The sequence below is a fragment of the Parasteatoda tepidariorum genome, chromosome 1 (assembly GCF_982258835.1).
Source record: "Parasteatoda tepidariorum strain Cologne lab strain chromosome 1, Ptep-v5.0, whole genome shotgun sequence".
Classification (NCBI taxonomy): domain Eukaryota; kingdom Metazoa; phylum Arthropoda; class Arachnida; order Araneae; family Theridiidae; genus Parasteatoda; species Parasteatoda tepidariorum.
The window spans coordinates 18,183,441-18,205,621 of record NC_141755.1 but is presented as its reverse complement, the minus strand read 5'-3'; the positions used below and the strand labels follow the sequence as shown (position 1 = coordinate 18,205,621).

The following is a 22,181-nucleotide window of genomic DNA, read 5'->3' as shown; positions in this document are numbered from 1 at the left end:
CCGAAGGCGCGAGGTATCGGTCCTCGTTAAACTGTTCTATCGTAAAGTGCTCGACTTCGCTCGCAAGTCGTCGAGCTACCAAAGCAGGGGAGCCGTTTCCTCCGCAGAGGATCAAAATTGCGATGGCGAGTCTTCGGATCATCTACGGGAATGTTTCCCAGACCGTCGCCAATAGCCCATTGTGCAACTCTAGTGCGACGTTAATAAAGTACCTATCTATCAACAACAATTGGTGAATTCAATTAAAAAAATATTAATTTTTGTTTCACATTATGGTTGTCTAATATCACTAGTTCCATTAGAAACTAGATAAATTTTCGCTATTTTAAAAATATAAACTATATTTATTTTAATTATTAGATTCAGTTAGAAGTTTAACTTTAAGGATATTTTTTACTCTATTATAAATACAGAATTTGATTTATTTTATTTTGAAGTCATGATAAGCTCTATTTCCCCCCCCCCTTTAAATTGCTTAATGCAAGAAATCTTTCTCTGGTACAAAAATTCCAATACTTGAAGCATTTGAATTATAATTATTAAAATTATAATTATTATAATTATAACTATTATAATTATAATTATTATAATTATAATTATTATAATTATAACTATTATAATTATAACTATTATAATTATAATTATTATAATTATAATTATTATAATTATTAGAATTAATTTAATTTTTATTTTAACTTCTAATAGGTACGCATTTGGTTAGGCATGAAAAATAGAAGTAATGTGTAATATTCTTCTTCCGATGACAGAAAGAAAAACAAGCAAATCGTTGACAGTTAAACAATATTTCTTAAAAATAATTTTCAGCTGATAATTTTTTTTATCAGTGAAACTAATACAAATAAAACAGATAATGTGTATAGTTTATCGTTCTAATAGTTTTTAGGGCAAAGCTTTAATTTAAATTTAACTCAATTATTGAAAATTTATGTTTTGATTTCTATTACAGTGGTCATGAGTGATTTACTCTAAATCACATGGCGAATCAATAAAGCACATGGCAAATTAGCGCACCGCGAATTAATAGTTTGTCATGCACGCGCCTTTCACGAATATTGAAAAATAATTATTATGGCATGTTTCACTTTAATACGAAGAATATTTTGAAATAAAAATATATGTGACGATTTCAAATGCTTGGTAATTTCACCATTAAACATATTAATGCTGCTATTTGCTTGTTAGATGTAGTTAGAAATTGCATAGTTACAAAATCATTTGTGTGCTTTTCTTTCGAATGAAATAACAGATTCATGGCCTTCAAAACTGTTGCCAGAACAACAAACAGAACATCGAATATTCTTTCAGCACGATTTCTAATTACGGTAAAATTCATCTTTGAAACGCTTATTTTATTATTATTTATTTTATATTTACGTATATAGATGGATAGATTAATGTAAATCTGCATTGTATTATCATAAGAACAACATTTTTAATTCCATTAAGTGTTCTGAATAAATTTTATGTTTCAAAATTGTTAAAATAATTCAAAAGTCTGTGTTAAATGTTTAAAGGCAAATTCGTTAGAAGGTGAAATTTGTACTGATTTTAACTTGCATTATAAGTTAAACTTTTGTCACCTTGAAAGAAATATTTCTGAAAAATTGCAGTAAAAAGTACCGGCTATCAAAATAACAACACTTTTTACTGTAAATTCTAAATTTAGTACGATTTAATTAAAAAAAACGATTAGAACACCATTCAGTAATTTCCATTAGATAATAGTAGACGTCACAAAAGAGAAGAAAAACACATTAAAAATCGAGCATTTCAGACCAGAAACGTTCTTATGCACAATTTAAAAAATGTGGTTTATCATATTACAGGTTCTTTAACCCATCATGTGTAGAAACTTACTACAGGCTATGACAGAAATTGAAAAAAAAAAACAAAATTGCTTTGAAGTTTGCAAAATTTTATGTTCACGATCTTTAAATGCTTCACCGTATACACATTTATCATCTGCAAAAGTAATTTAATTGTATGTGATTTCCTGAAAGAAATATAAATACTGCAAAATAAAAAATAAATTAATCGCATACTATGTATATATATATATATATATATATATATTTTCTTTTTATTTTCTTTTTTTTTTTTGTGACACAGAAATTTTAAAAGTTTTTGATCAATTTTATCTTTTATTTATTTCAAGGGGCCCTTTTTTATTTTTTTAAACTTCACTCTAACCCGGTAAACATTGATCTGAAATCATTTTTATTTCTTGGCGACAAACAGATCATTACGCCAAAATTAAAAATTAAAATATCCCTCCCCCAAATTTTTATTTTATTAATACTGATTTGATTCTACAGATTTAGTAAACGATTCTATTGAGATAAAATTTAAACTTAATCGTTTTTCTCTATTACCATTGAAGCTACATCTTCAATTTTGTTAATTAAATTAATTCCATTTTAAATATGTGGTTACTATAAAAACTCGCTAGATGTTTTTCGCCAAAGAGATTATTAAATAATAATACGAAAGGTTAATGCTATTGAATTTTGTATTCGTTTTTTAATTGGGTACTTGCACTTCAAGAGGAAGAAGATCATAGGTGCCCACATATGTGATCAATGACGTCAGCGCCAGCTGATCATTTTTAAGCAAAATGGCGTGTTAAAGTTCAGCTAAGTTTCTTCACATAAGTGAGAATGTTAATTAACGAGGAGTTAATTAACTACAGCGCCATATCACACATCAAAATTGCTGAAATATAGTTCTTTTTTGTCTACATCTTTTATTTAACTTAGATTTATTATTTGTTTGGATATTTTATTGTAACCGAGATATATTTTTGTTTTACACCTGGCAACTTCGATGCATAATTAGTTTGTATGTGTTCTACATGGTTTCGCCCCTGTCTTTGTGTTAAGTGAGAAATATATAGTGAAATAATTGAAATATTTGCGAAAGAATATAGAATGCGTCACTTAAGAGAATTGTTACTTGACGGGCAAGGTTTGCTCGAAATAGAATGGAAAGAACAGTTGCTAACGTAAACAAATGTCACGCTTACAAACCAATTAGGGACCGAGATACCCACACAACGTTACTTGCAGTTATCCCATTGTATATTCTGACTAGACACTGTTTAACATTTTTCTCCAGAAATACTTAATGGATTATGTATTTTGCAACTTTAAAGGAATTTTAGGATATGAGATTTCTCATATTTATCAATAAAGTTTATTATAACTGTAAAAATTTATAATTTGTTTACTATTTAATAATTGTAAAAAGGGTAAAACGATCGTAAAGTATTGCGTAATTAATATCATAAAATTGCTTTATAATAAAGAATAGGAGCATTCAATTTCAGCCATCAAATTAGAATAGTAACCAAAATTTTTAAACAATTTTCTGGGCAGTTTCCAGAGCTTTCCTTTAAAAAATTGAAAAACTACCTAGAAAATTGCTCGAAACTTTTTAAATTTCAACCCAGGCATTCGGAATATAAAAAAAAACTACTTTAAATACTCAGCTTTTAACGAATTTTTCTTCAAATTTTAAAATAATAGTTTTGTTCATTAATTTTAAACTTCCCCCAAAAATTGCGTTTAATTTCATTGAATATTTTTAAAGTATAGCTAAAAAGAAAATCGCATGACAAGAAATTGAGTCTTTTATAAAAATTTACATAAATATTTAAGTCAGATTTACGGAATTTCATGCAGTTATTAAAAATAACATCAGATAAAAACTACAAGTTTACTGCTTGATTTTCAAGCAGAGGTTGTTCAAAATGCTTGTTTTCTTTCTTACTTTATGCTCGGGCCCTTAAATTTCTGAAAGCTGTAAAATGTATTGTTAAGTATGAAAAATCGCATGAACTGAGTTCTAATTCACTTCTAAAGTTACAAAATAATCCTGTAAGTAATTCTCGAGAAATTTGAAAATATTTCAAAAACTTAAACTGTCTTTTCCATTAATGTACTGTAGTGTATAATACATACGGAGAAAATTACAGTCATCCTTTTTCACAAACAAAACGCCTCTGCTACAACTGTTTGTTTTTTTCTTCCTTTTTAATATGCTTCGATTTTTTCTTATCTTCATAAGTAAAAAAAGTAGTTGAATGGAGCATTATTTTGATGCATTTTATTAAATTTAGCCTCGTCAGCTTATTAATTTTAGTTCCTGTCATTACTTAGTTCTTGCCATAACAGCTCTTTCACATTTTATCTAGTCACTGAAGAACATCGCATTAAATGATTTTCAGAACTTGGATACTCTTCTTCACATGGCTGGCGTATTTGGCGAATAGAACGACTTCAAATGGAGATTATGAATTAATTTTAGTACAAATGGTAATTTTTTTTTCTCTTTACATCCGATAATTTCTGCAATAACAGTGAAATCTATCAAGTTGATCTCGATTCATAAGAACCCTATTTTTTCTTGTACAATAAAAGTGAGTCAAATTTATTGGAACCTAACGATCTGTTCATCTTGAATGTTTATTTTGATGTAAAAACCTTATAATTATAAAAAAATCAATAATCAACTATGTTATCGAATGAATTTACAGATAAAAATGGTTAAGCACGTTGATTAAGTTGATCTCTATTTATAGTTGATCAACTTGTCGAGTTGATCTCTATTTATAAGAACCCTATTTTTTCATGTATAATAAAAGTGAGTCAAACTTATTGGAACCTGACGACTTGTTCATCTTGAATGTTTATTTTGATGTAAAAACATTATAATTATAAAAGAAATCAATAATCATTTATGTTATCAAATGAATTTACATATAAAAATGGTTAAGCACGTTGATCAAGTTGATCTCTATTTATAGTTGATCAACTTGTCGAGTTGATCTCTATTTATAAAAACCCTATTTTTTCATGTATAATAAAAGTGAGTCAAACTTATTGGAATCTGGCGACCTGTTGATCTTGAATGTTTATTTTGAGATAAAAACATTATAATTATAAAAGAAATCAATAATCATTTATGTTATCGAATGAATTTGCATATAAAAATGGTTAAGCAGTTTCACTTAAGAAAGAATTTTTTTTTTTGTCTAGTTTAAATTCCTTATGCTAAGATATTATTTTAAGCTCATTTAATAATTTTCACAAAAAGCTTATAAATGAATTTTTCATTGCTTCATTTCGTGAAAATGACAATTGATCAACGAATTTTAAATTAAATCATGAGTGCAGTCAAAAATATAATATGAGTTGACGAAAATTTAAATGAATTCTATATCATCAAATCAAATGACGCTATCACTTTTCCAATGTCAAAAAACAACAACAACGCTCATCCATGTGTGCATTGAACCAGAGGCAAAAAAAAAAAAAGATGTCACCCTAAATAACTTATTCTAATAATCGGATTTTCAAGAATCAAGTACCAGTCACAATGGTTCAAAGCGATGATGACCACAGATATGCTAAAAAATTAGAACTAGCCATTTATTAAGCTATGGAATCAGACACAAAGCGTACTTTCTCTGAATAAACACACCTTTCTTTCGACGAGTTTGGATTGTTAATCATTAAAATAAGGTCAGTAGCTGAAATCTGGAAAATAGGGTCTCAATATTCTCATCTGGACAGTCAAAGATTTTTTACTACACTGTTAAATTTTCATTCTGAAATTATGGTAAAATAACTGGCAGCTGTCTGTCCATCCGACTGACGGTAAAGTTTACGGTAAAGAGCATTTTTTTCCCTTTATGGTTTTGAAACCATTTACAAATGGTATGGTTATAAAACCATGAATACAAAACTATACGGGTTTTTAACCATTTACAACTACCATTTTTCAAATACGTAAAAAAAAAAATTTTTTTTTACTAGACATAAGAACTCTGCTTTTCGTAAGGTAATGGGCATTGGAGAGTGCCGGACACTGGAAATTCTTCAAGTGCTGAAGGGAATGGAGGAAATAGTGTGGTGTCAACACTAGGACTCGAACACCAGTTAGTTCTACCGGTCATGAGATTGACATATAAGTCAGCTCAGCTATGATATAGTACGCAGTTGCAAAGAACTGAGTAGTTTCATTAGGTGGTGAGATAAGATTCTGGTTGCTTAACCGTATTAGGTGAAAGCAGTTAATAAACAGTTTTTCTACAGTTTGATTACCATTTTATTTATGGTTATTTGACTGCTTTGATTAAATATGGTAAAATAACCATTCACTAAATTGTTATTTAACCATTTTTTCCGAGAAATTTCTAACAGTGTACAATTATAAAATTTGGTTATCCAAAAAGAGTTATCCCCTGAAAAAAATTATATTAATTTTAATTAATTTCTTATTTTTTGAGTCATGGTTCTTACAAATAAAGTATACAAATTTTCACATAATTTTAAACTAAATATAATTTTAAACTAAATGTTATTTTAAACTAAATACAATTTTAAATAAAAAATTCCGAAAATTTTAAAAAATCTGTCGTATAGTCAATGAAAAATGAAATTCTTTTTTTCAAATGCCCACTTTGAGAATGACCTTTCGTCAGGGCAAATTTGTTGGCCACTCTTTCAGAGGTACCCTATTAGGTGGACCAACGCTGCTTCCACTGTAAGGACAGATAGCACAGAAAATGAAAGAACATCCATGCCTTGCCCTGGATTCGAACCCAGAACCACATACAAGGCCAGTTCCCTGACCCTCACACAGGCCAGTCGGCGAAAATTTTAAAATAAGGTTTATGATTTATTACTGTACCACTTCTGTCACACACTCTTATTTATTTTTATACATGTAGCTCTTCCGTCATGGTGAACGTGCTCCTGTATTATTATACCCAACTGATCCAAACCCAGAGAGTTTTTGGAAGGAAGGATTAGGAGAGTTGACTTTAGTAAGTGGATAAGATTTTTTTAAAATTTTTTACTTTGGAATTTCTGCAAACTTTTAGCAGAGATCAGACCTAATTGTCAGAACATCTGTTTTATTTAAAACTGTTTGAGTTTTCTCTATTTTAAAATGTATTAAACCAGTCTTATAGACTTTCGTAATATGAAAAAGCTTATGAGAAGCGGAATTTGAAAAACTATATCCAACTAAATAATTAAATGTGGAATGATGTCAAAAAGAATGTGCTGTTTCTCAATAAATACTTGTATTCCACCCCTTTTCCTCATGCCATCAAACTGGTTTTGTCCTGCTTCTTCAGCAGCAACTCTTTTGATTGATTTCGATATATATATATATATATGCTGTATACTTTGCGCACTGTACATATGCATGCATTATGTACAGTGCGCAAAGAAAAAAAATGAACAGACCTGAGTAATTTTGGATCTATTGATTGGATTTTCACGTTCTAGGACTCAATCTTAATAGTTCGAGGGGGTGACCTCACATATGCTTATTAGTTAGCGCAGACGATATTTTAAGTTATTAAATCAGACGCTTCCTCGGAAAAAACATAGTACCTTCGAATGTGGATTTCTGATCCCCAAAATATAAGGGAATAGCCATATCCTGAAAATTATAGTCCCAATAGTTTGGTCTGGAGCGGTCTAAAGCTTGGAGCTCCTTAATTTACGTATTTTGCCGTGATTGTAAAAAATTTAGATACATTAAAAATTCAATTTTTCATACACTATTCAACTGGATTCATTCAAATTTTATATCTCCCCTTATAAAATTAGATTGTTTAAAATGACGTACAACTTTCTTTACGAACTAAAATTTATTCCACTATAATTAAAATAATAAAAGTAATGAATAATTATTAAAAATTATTTCTTGCTTTGAATTATCTTTGGGTAAATGAATTTTATAATTGCGTGCAAAATTTTTTCAATTCGCGTAAGCAGTTCTCGAGACATGGCGAAATAATACGCAAAAAGTAAAATTAACATTAAGGGATCTCAATCTTGAGACGCTCTCCTGACCAAACTATTGGGACAATATTTCTGCTGTATGACATACGCTGTATTATGTCAGAAAATTCTGCTGTTTTAAAAAATTCTGGGTGCGTAGCGTTTTTAAAAAGTACTTAAAGGTGCTCATTTTCGATTTTCGTTTTCAAAAACCCTTAAAGGCGCTTTTTTCATTGGGTATTTTTAAAAAGTGCTTAATTTTCCCTTTTTCAAAATGAGATTTTTCCTTTACCATGTTGATTTTCACTTCGAATTATTCAAAAAGACGCAGTTCACATTGTTCTATTCAACGTTTTCACAATTAATTCAACCCCAATCTATTTCGGCGCCTTTCAGTCCGAAGCGTATGAAAACGCCACTCGTTTGACATGATTCAAAATTTCATGATTTTTGACGATTGTCAAAAACAATGCCAGAAGTTTTTTTTGACATGACGTTTAAAACAAGATAAAACCGTCAATTGTCAAAAACTTTCCAATCCTGCCCAATTATGATATTTTTTTAAAGTGCTTAAAAATATTTTTTGAGTGCTTGAAAAGTGCTTATTTTTTGTTGAATAATTTGGCTACGCACCCTGAATGATCACGCATCTGTTTCAATGCTTTATTTAAGAGTTTGTCTTCTGTGTTGGATTAAAAATTGCAAGATAGAGAAGTTGAACATTGGTAGCTGCAAGGACGTTATTGATCGATGATTCAAATCTGGTTGCTAATTTACAATCCAGCAGTCTTTAACGATTCTCTTCCTTTTTTAGATATTTTTCTATTGGCTGTATTTTTCTCTTGACTCTTGTCCCAATTATAATATAAACTTTTATTTCTTTTAAAACTTTTAATCTGAAGTTAAAAAAGTTCAAGAATCAAGTTTTCTTCTATTTAAGAAAATGCCAAACAAGAGATCGCATCGTTAAAAGTCACTGGATTGAAAAATTGTAACCCGGTTATTTAAAAAAAAGTAATACTAATGAAAAGTATTCATTTTAAACTTATTAGTTTTTTTAAAGTACCTATTCGTGAAAATTTTCAAGGAAAATAGTTTAACTTGCATTAAGTTTTAGTTAATGTAAAATTTATAATCTATATTTATGTGCAATTTTATGTTATGTACTTTTTTTTAATGGTTCAAGCTTGGGGAAAAACAGCACTATGGACTAGGAAAATTTCTTCGATACATGTATAGAAACTTCATGACTGGCAATTCAAGAGAAGTAAGTTGAACTCAAGATTATTGAAATAAAATCTTCAAATGAACATTTTTCTTTTTTCAAATTAAGCAACTATTTCATTCAAAAACAAACTGTAGATGCCTGATAATCTTGAAAATTAACACTGTACAAGTATTAAGCAACATCGTGCTGTTTGATTTATAATTATTTTAATTTGCGATTACACTGACTACGAAAATAATATGTTCCACGAATATATAAATAGAAAATTACAGTTGACATGTTTCAAGCGCTACAAAAATATGCACACATTTTCAAGGCTTGCCCAGACATGAATGAGAAGAAATAGAAGTTATTTTGAAATAAAAATATAAAGTTGCCAGCGAAAAAAGGAGAAACACAATTGAGGAACAAAACTAAAAAAAGTCACAGTAACCGATCTAGTCTAATCTTGCTTTTTATTCATTTTGCTCCTCTTCTTTGCTTTTTCATTTTTCGTTGGTAACTTTACGTTTTATATTTCAAATCAGATTTGTGTCTTCTTATTCACGTTTGGCAAGTCTTGAAAAAGGGCGCTATTTTTAAGGCGCTTAAAACATGTTGACTGTTATTTGCTATTTATATATTTTTAAAGTGAATGAAGTTTTTAATCAGGTAATGTCTCAGGTTATTCAGTTTCTTAGGATTATTTATTTAGTGTTCCACATAGTTATTCAATTAATTCAATGTTGACTCTTTTCAGATCAAAGTCATCAGTTCGAGTTATAATCGTTGCATTTTAAGTGCCATGTCAAATCTTGCCGGTTTTTATCCTCCCGATGATGACTCAAAAATTGATAAGAATCTCAACTGGCAACCCATACCAGTGCATTACATTCCAGATCTGATTGATAAGGTATAACATTATGCGATTTTAGTCTGAAACTTTTACCGATAAACATAATTCCCTTTGCTGCACAGAAGATATGAACGGAAAAACTTATGCCAATATAATTTATTTATACAGTACACAAAATAAATAAATAAACAGAACACTATGATAACTTTTGGTCTATTGATCAGATTTCCAAGTTCTGAGATGAAATCTTATCTCTTTAATGGTCTGGTGTATATCATATTTTAAGTTACGAAAACAGACAAAAAAGTACTTTCTCGGCCTTTTGTTCTGAGGGATTCGGATTCTTGATCCCCAAAATGTGTCGGGCTGTAGCCACTATCTTGAAAATGTTGTCTTAAAAGTTTATTCGGATCGGCGGGTGAAATTTAGAGTCCCTATTTCATTTTTTGTGTATTTCAACATATGTCAGTAACTGCAACAGCAAATCAAACAAAATTTTCACTTATTGTTCAACTTCAAAAATCATTTCCTGTAAATCACTTCCTGAATATATATAGAATCATATTTTCCTGATTGCGGCTATGAGTATTCTGAGAGTCAAAATTCCAAAGCTTTTAGAAAATAGCAGGGCTCGAAAAACCGCCCGTCCTCGGCGGTCAAAAATTCGCCGCGGACAACAAATTTCTCGAATCCAGCGTCCGCGCGGACGGCCATTTTCCCGTTAATGTTCGTGATACAATTTCAATTTTTGTTGTCTTACTCCTCACTTCTAAAATGACCCTCTAATCTCGAAATACAGCAACATACTGCGCATGGTGGAATTGATGTTTTCTCTGTCTGGGAGTACTGCAGCGGTTAAAAGGGGCTTTTCAGCAATGAACGGACCAAAAAAAAAAAAAAAAAAAAACACATTACTTACTGGTCTTAAACAAGAAACGTTAAACGCATTTATGAACATCTACCTAAATGGAAAACCTCTTTCAGATTTCTGTGCAGAAACCTCTGTAAATCATTGACTTGATTGTGGAACTGGCAAACGTCATATTTGATTCATTTAAAAAACGCACTACCATCGGATAAATTGACATGATAATTGACAGATAACTTAACCTTTGTTATTTAAATTATTTCATCAAAGAAATAAATTATTTCATACTAGAAATACTATGTTTTACTATTAGTAACCTAGTATTTCTTTTATTACTGTATAATGTAATCCTAGTATTTGTAATCCTAGTAACTACTAATTCATTGTGCAATTTATATAAATGTTTGTAATAAATAAGAGAAAATTATATTTTTATTTATTAAGAAGCGACGGGTTAGTTTCAAAGGAGGACGTGTACATTGTTGGACAAGCAGTCCTCGGGGACGGGTAAAAGTTTTGAGTTTTTACGAGCCCTGGAAAATAGATATTTTTATCTAGATAAAATACATTTTTGTACCTTAATTAATATCTTATCTGTACAAATTTAAGTATTTAAAGTAAGTTCCTCGAATTAATAAGATTGCAATTTAGTGCGTGATAATCCGACAAATAAATCGAAAGTCATTATGCTGTTCCGTTTTTATTTGTACTCTTTGAAATTTATGCGATTTATTAAATTTATGAGAATACTTTAGAAGTATTATTATCACAAACCCCCTACGCACCGTTTCATCGAATTTCCAAGAGTAATACTGTTAAAATTTGGAGTAGTTTAGCAGTTACCGGCTTTTGTGACCGTGTTTATGCATTTTGCTTCCAGAGGCGATTGAAAATAGAAATATATAAAACTAAAAATGTTTCGGTATTTTGTTTTTTTGAAAAAATATTTCAACTTGTCTATTTTAACTTCTTAATCTGATGGCCCTCGAGATCCGCCATTTTAAACAGCCTGTATCCTATTTAATTTTTCTCTGTTACAGCGATATTACCGATTGAAAATAAATAAAAATACAGCTAAAAACATTTTGGCATATTTATTTTTGGAAAAAATATTTCACCGTGTCTATTTTTATATTCTTATTAATTTGATGGGTCTCGAGATTCGCCAGCTTAAACAGCTTGTATTCCATTTAATTTTTTTCGGTTACAGCACCATCTGTGAAACAAAACGCATACATCTGCACCTTAAATTATGTTACTTTTTTCTGGAGAATCCTAATCTGCAATAAAAATAGGAGTTCACAATTAAGATTTCAAAGTTGTCCCCAACAGCTCCCTGGAGATGGGGGTAAAGGATCAAGTTTGGTATTATTTAATAGCTTTTAAAAAAAATATTAGAAGTGATTATTTTCACTTTTTGAATTCGATGTCTATTTCTTGAGATATTTAGCCGTTTCCAAACTTTTTTTTATTGGCACACTTTTCGAGTAGTTGAGCATTTAAAACTAACACAAGCCAATTTTAATTCTCTTCAGGATTAAGAACTATTGAATTATGTGTCTACATTTTATTCTTTCTGTATTGGATAGTTATGCTACGTTTTCAGAATATTAATTTCGTATAAAACCGGTTTCAAATAAAATACAGCAAAAAATATACTTGATTTATGTCGAGAAATTCATATTTTCTTAAGCAATTATCGACATTTCAAACTGAGGGGGGTAAATGAAACTTGTACATGCAAATCGGTTGCAGAAATAGTGACTTTTTTAAGCAGTGCGATTTTTCGTGGTGTTGGCCACTGAATTGAGATTCTGACAAACCAGGGAGAGGAGAGTTCTTCATTTCGAAGGTTTACAAAGTACATAAGTCGTATAGTTAGTTTTAGATAGGGCATTTTCGAGGGGAATTTATAGAATTCCTAAAGTATAGATTCATATAATCTTCGTCAAAAATGGAATTAAAAAAAAAATACATTAGGTATCAAACATAAATATTTAAGTTAGGAAAAAGGAAAGTGAGAAAATCCAAATCTGTCGATTCATTTGTGAGGAAGACAGAAAACATAAAAACCAATTTGATAGCTTGCTGTATCTAAGGGATGTTTCTAATAACCACCTTTCATCTGCTCTCAATTTCCTCCAGCAATCTCTGGGTTTTCATGATTTCATCCTCACCATCCTCACTAGTGATTTCTTGGATTACGAGAGCGTTCTTTTTAGCTCGATTAAATATTAATCTAGCGTGATCACTTTTTCAGCTTCCATTTTTTACAAAGATTTTAAAAATATGCATAAAAGTTATTCTCTACTGAACTCTCTTAGTATTTTTTATATACTTAAATTTTTTTTTATATATTTATGATTTTTCGAAATATCTTTTTAAAAATTACTGAAATGGTTTTATTTGAAGTATATGGATACTGACAGCTTTTGTCCAAGAGCCACAGTAGAATTGAAACGCATTGAAAACTCTCCCGCTGCAAAGAAGTTCTTGGCTGATCATAAGGTACGTTGCTTTCGCTCAATTTCTTAAATCCAACAGTCAATATTTTTAGAAAATCAATAAGTGAGGTTACGGTGTCTACTATATAAAAATACCTAATTCACCTTGGCCGGTCTGTACACCGTTTCCATGGTGGTTAGGGTATCCTAAAAAGGCTCCAGACTAACATCTTTCTTTCATACTTCTCAACTTTGGTGACTATGAGCACACTACAATCTCACTCCTCGACAGATGGCAGCACTACACTACTTTGCCTTATTCTACGATCATGGCCAGTGTCAAGGCCCAGGCCTACAGGACATTTTAAGTTACGAAATCAGACACAAACTTACTTCCTCAGAATAAACATGCCTTTTTTTTTTTTATTCGGATTTTTTACCCTCAAAATATAGGAGATTAGACACAATCTGAGAAATATCCAATGGTTTATTCAGGAAAGCTGTCAAAGTTTGGGCCCCTTAATGTTAATTTTACTTTTTGCGTATTTCACCATATCTCGAGAACTTTTTAAACGAATTGAAAAATATTTTGCACACAATTATAAAATTCGTTATCTATCGATAATTTCATGCAAAACGTACGTACTCTTAACAAATACTGATTATTATATTTATATTAATAGTCGAAACAATTTTGAATTGCAAAGTGTAAAATTTTTTGCATCATTTTAAAGAATGGAATATTAAATAGCAAAATACGGAATTTGAGCCAAATCTGTCGAATAGTTCCTGAGAAACTGAATTAAGAAAGTAAATAAATAAGTAAATAAAAATAATGATTAATTTTAAATAATAGTAAATAAAAATAATAAAAATAATAATAAAAATAATAATAATTAACGATTTTTTTTAAGTTACTTTCTTGCTATAAATTTTATTTATGTACTTTTTAAGAAACTTGAAATTTCATGTTTATTAAATTTTTTTCTTCAATATATTTTTACAATTTTTTCTTTCAGGAAATGTTTCAAAATCTGACGTACTACAGTGGGATGCCCATCACTGACTGCCTTTCATCACTTCTTTTCCATGACTGCATTTTGCAGGAAGTAATTACAGTTCTCAAAAAATTTAAAAAAAGCTTTCAATTTCGAAAATTCCTGGATCTTTTTTTTAATTGTTTGATTTGGTTTAAGACTTAATCTTTTGATATTTGTTATTTTGTGACATAATAGTACATATAGTATAATTCGATTTTTATTGAGCAGACGATGTTTAATACCATCTACCTTGAAGCATTTTTTTCTCTTAATATTATAGTTCGATTTTTAATAAACAGACGACTTTATAATACCATTTACCTTAACTCATTTGATATTCTTAAAATTGTTCCGTAATGTGTATGATACGTTTCGAAAACATAAATGAAAGATTTTAACATATGTTCCGGTAAGGAAAACATTTTTACGTTTTAGGAATCAAGTAAAAATATTTCAAGATTTTCTTTAAGCACTAAATAAAAAAGTTTTTTTAATTACGTTTATGAAACGTGTTATGATCTTAATGGAACCGTTTTCAACGTCATCAAACGATGTGAGGTAAATTGTATTGTAATGTCGCCTGCTTAATAAAAGTCAGATTAAAGACTATAGATTAAAGATAAATCAGATAGACTATAGATAAATCAGATAAAAGACTGATATTTAAGAGTAAAAGCTGAATAAACTGCTTGAAATAAGGACATAAAAATGTAAGCTATTGTTCCTGAGGCATTTTACTGTTTGGCAACTAAATAAAAATGTTTCTGGGATCTTTTAAACGTATTTGTGTTTTGAAAATTGTAAAGGTTTAAAAAAAGTTTTTATTTTCTAAATATAAATAAAGGGTTTAGTATAATATAATGATTACGAAATATTTTAGATTTGTCTAAAAGAGTGTTTATTTGTATATTTTGGTGTATCTAGATAAAATGTACGAAACTAGTAAAGTATCTATTTGGAAACAATGCTGAGTGATAGTTTAGTGTACAAATGTCACCTTCAAGAAGTATTATAATACTTCCTTTAATTACATCATATGTATTAATTTAAGGGAGACTTTAGTTAGAAAATCAGTCAATGCGTTTGACAAGATTTTAGACACAATAATAAAATACAAGATAAAAATCATGATTTATACTGCCTTCTTGAAATCGCCTGTGTCCGAAACACTTCTACCAACTGACCAAAGATTGATTTTGTAGAAAGTTTCATTTCAGAAATATTTAAATTTGCTCTAAATTACAAAATTAACAGTTGATAAACTTGGCAAACTTAACAACTTCGCAAAATTAACAAATTATTAATTAAATTTATCTTTAAATGTGGATCCATCTTATTAAAACATATCTCTCGATATTAAAACCACCTGTTACGGGCCATTAATTATGGTTAATGATGGATAAATTAATTATGATTAATTATGGGCCACCGTTGTTGTTTTGGGCTTTCAAATTGACGTTACATTTTATTTTGCTGAGCGAAAATTGTATAACTTACAAACTTGAAATTACATAGGTGTGTATAAAAATGTACAAGGAGTACGCGATGAAATAAAAGAAAATTAAAAATCGATAGTTACTTCGAGAATTATTAACTGCTAAACTTGTAGTAAAAAATACCATGCGAGTTGCTTTGCAGAGCGCAACTACAGAGTAAAAATTTGACTTGCAAAGGGGCAACTTTTGCTTATGATCTTAGCACGAGTCCTTTTTTTGTGAATTTTTCACACTTTTTCTTTCTGTTTGCTCAATGTTAAATTTTATTCTGCGCATAAACTATACGAATTAGAAACTTGAAATTACGAAAGTGAGTAGAAAAAATATTTAAGGAATACGAATAAAAAATTCAAGATTTTATTGCTAGTTCGAGGATTTTAAACTGTTAAAGATGTGATCTGTTACTGATCTATTGCCCACTGAATTGCACCCTAAATACAATACCCAATACTGTATCGCTAAAACTCTCTGAATACACAAAATTTATCATTTTTACTCAATTCTTATGCAAAGCCATAAATATTTTTCTTGTTTCATGCTGATTCAATTTTTTATTATAGAAACGATATAACCTTACAATACCGGATTGGGTAGAGCCATATTGGGATGAATTGACAAGAATCTCAAATGCGGCATTTTACTGGGCTTTTAACTCTCCTCTTATGCAACGGCTCCGAGCTGGTAAAATACTTCCTTTAAACGTTTATGAATGCATTAATTTAGTAATTACTTAAGAACGTTGCCAGAATTATTTTTCGAAAAGAATTGAGAACTCTGAAAGTATTGGCGATTGAAATGGGCTGCAGGTGGCGTAGAGCAGAACTCTCTACCTATGGCAACACTTCGCATGCTTTCCATGCTTTAGCTTGTAGAGAGTCATGGAGGAAGGAAGTACGTTAGTTTCTGTTTTGATTTTCATATAGATTAAAAAATTTTAAGTTGGAAAACTATATGGAACTGAAAACTACATTAAACATACTTCTAAAGAAAAGCATCATGGAAATTTTAAAAAATATTTTTACTAAATAAAATGGAAAAATATTTTTAAAAAAAGGCAAATATCGTGGTACATTCCTATACAACTGATAAGAGGAGGAGAGTGAAGGGCCAAAGGCATGAAACGGGTCTCTCTCCAGATGGCGTATTCGAGCGTTGCGATCGCCAATAGAATTGCAAACAGATACACAATAACATATTTTTACGGCTATTAATTTCCAGGGTTGATTTAATAACAGCGAGAACATTAAATGAATTGCATACTTACATATCCATTTAATATGTTTTGAAGTAAATTCTATCTGATGAAATGACATCTGTATTCGACTGCACGAGTTTCAGAAACAACTTTCAAAGTCTTCTTTAGGAATGCTCTATAATTCTGATGCTGGAGGGACATCCCTTTTTAAACGTCAAAATTGAAGGGCATTCCCAAGGACTTAAGAAGTTGTCTCGAAAACTTTTGCGACCAAGTAAATTACATCAGGTGAAGGTTACTTTAAAATATTCACGATCGCAATGCTCGAATACGCCACCTGGGGAGAAAACTGGTTCCATGTCTTGACCTGACCCCCTTCCCTCTCCTCCTCTTTTCAGTTGTATGGGAATGCACTACAATATTTTCCCCTTTCATATATTTTTCTTATTTAACAATTCTAATCTACGCAACCTGTAGCCCATTTCGATCGCAATATTAAATGTGTATGTAATTCACATAATATTTTGAGGAGTTATTAGATCAATCTTGGAAATTAATAACCAACTTTTGTGGAGATGGTTGAAAATAAAAGATTGTGACTTCAACGTATGGTAATGAGAATAAGAACATAAATTTTTATCCAAGAAATTTACAAAGTATTCTATGGTTAAAATAAACGAAAATTAAAAATTTCAGTTAATTTCATTTTGAATTGAATACAGAAACTGCAATCTTAACACTGAAAGGTTTCATTCCACGTGTATTACATTTTAGAATTTGCCCTTTTTATATTCTGCAGATGCTCTATAAATAGAATAATACTGATTAAAATAAAATAAAAATTTAATTTGGTAACAGTCTGCAACTTTTAATCTGTTTCGTATTTCAGGACCTTTGTTAAAGAAAATAAGAGATTTGGTACTGAAAAAAATAAGTGGGGATCTGCCCGGACAGAAATTTCAGATGTATTCATCAGTAAGTTAGATAATAATTTTCTAACTTTAATATTTTTCTTCACTTTACTTTAATATTTTTCTTTACTTTACTACTATTTACTTTCTCTAATTTTAATATTTTTACTCACGATGTTCATCTGAAACAAGCAAATTTGTAAAATAATCCAACAATATCTTATTTTGAAATCCGCATTTGATGTGTTTTTTAAGTTGTGAATATTTTACCCTTTCAAGACGGATTTAGGGGAGAGTCGGGTAGCCCCGCTCACTTAAGGAGTATTGCTTACATTTCTGTATAATACTGAGTAATAATCAACATTTTTGTATGTTTCTATTGTTTTATCATCCAATTAAATAATGCAAAAAGAATAAACCAAAAAAAGAATAGTTAAACTTAATAAAATAGAAATTTAAAAAAGCATGTTTTTCAGCTCTTTTCAAAATGTGTCGGGTAGCCCCGCCCAGTTACAAAAATTGCGTTTTTTGGCTATTTTTTCAGGTGTAAATGAGAATGACCAATGTATTGACAATAGACAAACCTCATTTATCATTTTTATCACAAAATTATTTTATTTATTACATATTTATATACTTTTAGTGAATTCTATCATTCAATAAAAACAAATGTCATACTTTTTATCATTATTAATGTACATTAATATATTATAATATTAATATATATTTTTATTAAATATTTAACGAAAATAATATAATCAATAATTAATAACAATAGTTGTTTTTCAATATAAACTTATTTGATTGATCTCTTCTTATAAACTTAATATAAAATACTTCTTATAAAATTAGAAATTCACTTTGTATTTTGATTGCATTCAAATGCTTCTGTAGATTGATTCGTTCACAAATAAGTGAAAATTAATAAGTAAGCAAATAGCTTATCATAATATTTATGATTTCTTGATATTAAATTTAATTTGGATATATCAATTACATTTTAAAAATATTTAATTTTTCATTTTTAAATATATAAATTTATGTTTCATGTAATATTAAAACATATATTTGTTGTTAAAAATGCATATAACATTCAAATTTGAAGCAATAAAATAACAATCTTTGCAACCGTACATTTATCGACGAAATAAAATTGGGCGGTGATACCCGACATTCATGTGAGCGGGGCTACCCGAAATCCAATTTTTTTGTAAATTTGTAATTACTCGAACAATTTTTTACATACAAATTTCTTTCTTTGTGCAAATTAAACTTAAGACCATATATGGCAGTACTTTTACTTTCGTTACTTGTACCGACGGTACAAGTAAAAAGTACGTACTTTTACCCGTACTTCGTTACTTCTTAAATTTAGTACTTTTGCTTGTACTTTCGTTACTTTTTTAGGGAAAAAGTATAAGTATTTGTAACGGAAATGTCGAATGAAATCGTTACTTTTTTCTAAAACTCGGTAAGCTTTCTAAAAAAAAAAAAAAAAAAAAAAAAATGCTTATGAAATGCTATTATTTTGCAAAATGAATACAAATATTAATTAACAAGTTATTTTCATTCATTTTCGAGTTTTATGCATTTGTTTAATACATTTTAAATCAAAAAAGGTTGGATTTTGTTATTACGTTTTTCAATTTTCTTTTTGAACTCACTAATAATACATTTTTGTCTCAATACATTTTTTACTGAATACATTTTTACCTAGTACATTTTTTACTAAAATTATGTTTATGCCCGACCTTTTCAAACAACGCCCAGTCAAATCTTAAGAACTTCAGAACTATATGTGCTTCTGAAAACTATTATAATTACTATTTTAACTCTTGAAAACTCGAAGGTATTAATTTAGTCGCTGATACTAAAATTCGTTTACAAATTTTAATTATTCCGTTAGGCAGAAATTTTCGGAAAATGATTTTCTCGCATGACTTCAGCATTAGCCATTGTTACAAATAAAACTGTAGACTGTTCTGTTTCAACTTATACTGCACATTCAATTATTTTTTACTAGCTCAAAGATCACAAAGCTATCTGAAACCCCGTGTTTGCTTTGTTTATGTTTGTGCTTTTGAAACGCGTTTCTATAAAGTAAAACAAATTTAAATCAATGGTAATTTAAATAAGTAAAAATAATAAACTAAAAATTAAAATCAATAGATAAAATTTCTTTTTCGTGCAAATCCATAAAAAGTTTGATATTAAAATTATATTTGATTTTAAAATTATATTATACGATTATATTATAAAATTATATTATGATATTCTTCCGAATTTAAAAATAAATTAATGTCCATAACTTTCAAAATTAAAAATAATTAAATAAATAACAACAATTTTGCAAAAACATTAAAGAACATAAGAATATTATTCAATAAAATATTAGGTTACTTTGAATTTTCGATTTCCTAGAAATGTACTTTTAAATCGTTACTTTTTTTGTTTAGTACTTGTACTTTTTACTCGTTACTTTTTGAAATAAGAACTTTTTACTTTCTACTCGTTACTTTTTTTAAAAATACTTATACTTTTACTCGTTACTTTTTAAAAGTAACGTTGCCATATATGCTTAAGACTACATACTTTAATGCTGTACGTATAAAAAAAAATATTTTTTTAGTATTAAAATGAAGTTTAATCGAAACATTCAACCAATTTTTCTTAATTTCATGACTACTGTATTCAACATATTTTCAAAACTATTGTTTACCATGTTAACAGCTGCATAAATACTTGAAACTTTGAAAATAATCTTTTTTTAATACAACAATTAATGTCCGATGGCCCATTGACTTGAAAAAATATTCTATACATATGAAATTGACTGTGGACGGGGCTACCCGACTCTGCCCTATAACTTTTTTTTACAGAGAAAGTTTTTCTTTTAACTGCACATTGTGTTTTCACCCTAGATAATATTAAAAAGAATTTTTTTTAAAAAAATCTGGGACCTACTTCTTGCAGTTAAGCCCTGGACCATTGATATCCCACTAGTTTGTTTGAGTGACTAAATAATGTGAAACTAAATCGGAAGAAGTTACCTGGAAATTATAAGACGAAAATTAAACCCTAACGCCACCTGTATTTACCTTAACACGGTCAACCAACGATAATGGTTTGTACAATTTCACTATTTTGTTAAGTTTATTTATTTAACTATTATGATATAATATAAAAAGTAACTTTAAAAAATGTCTTTAATTCCAATCGCTAATTGAAGTTAATATTTCCTTTGTACTTATAATATAATAATAATAAAAAAAAATCATAAGGATTTGGGTGCAAAATTTTGATGAAAAGTAAACCGGAATTGGAGTCGTAATCGAATTCTTAGAAAAGTTCGGAGTCGAACACCGACTCCACAGTAAAGCTCTTAGCATAACAATTTTTCACACTTTTCCAATTCATTCATAGACAGTGATAATAATAATTATTTTTTTAAAATTTCAGCATGATGCAAATATAGCTGTGATTTTAGAAGCTTACAATCTCTATCCGAAGTCTGTACCGTTTGCTGCTACTCTTATATTCGAACTTTACAGCAGTCCAGATTCTTCTCACTTTGTGAGACTCGTGTACTTGAATTCAACAGAACCGGAAAACATTTTTCAAACTCCACACGTTTTGAAGTTTCCTGGTTGTGAAGAATACTGTCCTTTACATTACTTCATCAATATTACGGAACCTTTTATTCCACTATTTTGGGAGACAGAATGTTTGTCTCCAATTTACTAATTGTGTAATTGTAGAAAATAAAACTTTTAATTTAAATGAGATTTCACTAGCTAGTTTTCTGTTTTAAATTTCATTGTTACGTTAATTTTTCTGGGTGTTAAAATAACTGTGGTTTTAGTTTATGGAGTATAGAATATTTGCGCCACCCCTTATGAAAAAATCGAGGTATAAATGAGGTATAAACGAGGCATATTTTAAAGGTATAAAGGAGGTTGTTATTTAAATACGTCGTTAGGTTGAAAAGGGTGCAAATGAATACCTCAAATATACCTTAAATATACCTCCAGAGGTATATATGTTTCAACCTCAGGTATCTAATTTTATGCTTGTAGAGGTATATATTTATCAACCTGTGGTGTCTCGTTTTACACTTTTGGTTGTTACAAAACAACCTCGTATACCTTAAAAATCACCTTATCAGTCTGGTTGATTTGAAGTGAATTTTAAACAACCTCAAAACAAGCTATAAAACAACCTCGTATACCTTAATTACAACCTTTACGAGGTATAATTTTTATTGCTGTTTTCTCAGCAACCTCAAATATATCTCAAATATACCTCAAAACAACCTCGATACCTCAAATCAACCTTAAATATACC

General features: G+C 29.2%; 1 protein-coding gene across 1 annotated transcript; it reads left to right on the top strand.

The window, feature by feature from the left end:
- Window positions 1-1,216: 1,216 nt before the first annotated feature.
- LOC107439484 (lysosomal acid phosphatase) lies at window positions 1,217-21,622 on the top strand. Its single transcript, XM_071180138.2, has 10 exons — window positions 1,217-1,343; window positions 4,214-4,334; window positions 6,755-6,850; window positions 9,007-9,087; window positions 9,788-9,940; window positions 13,164-13,259; window positions 14,215-14,304; window positions 16,292-16,412; window positions 17,816-17,901; window positions 21,297-21,622. The coding sequence occupies exons 2-10, from the start codon at window positions 4,236-4,238 to the stop codon at window positions 21,579-21,581; spliced, it is 1,107 nt and encodes a 368-aa protein (XP_071036239.2). The 5' UTR covers window positions 1,217-1,343; window positions 4,214-4,235; the 3' UTR covers window positions 21,582-21,622.
- Window positions 21,623-22,181: the final 559 nt, after the last annotated feature.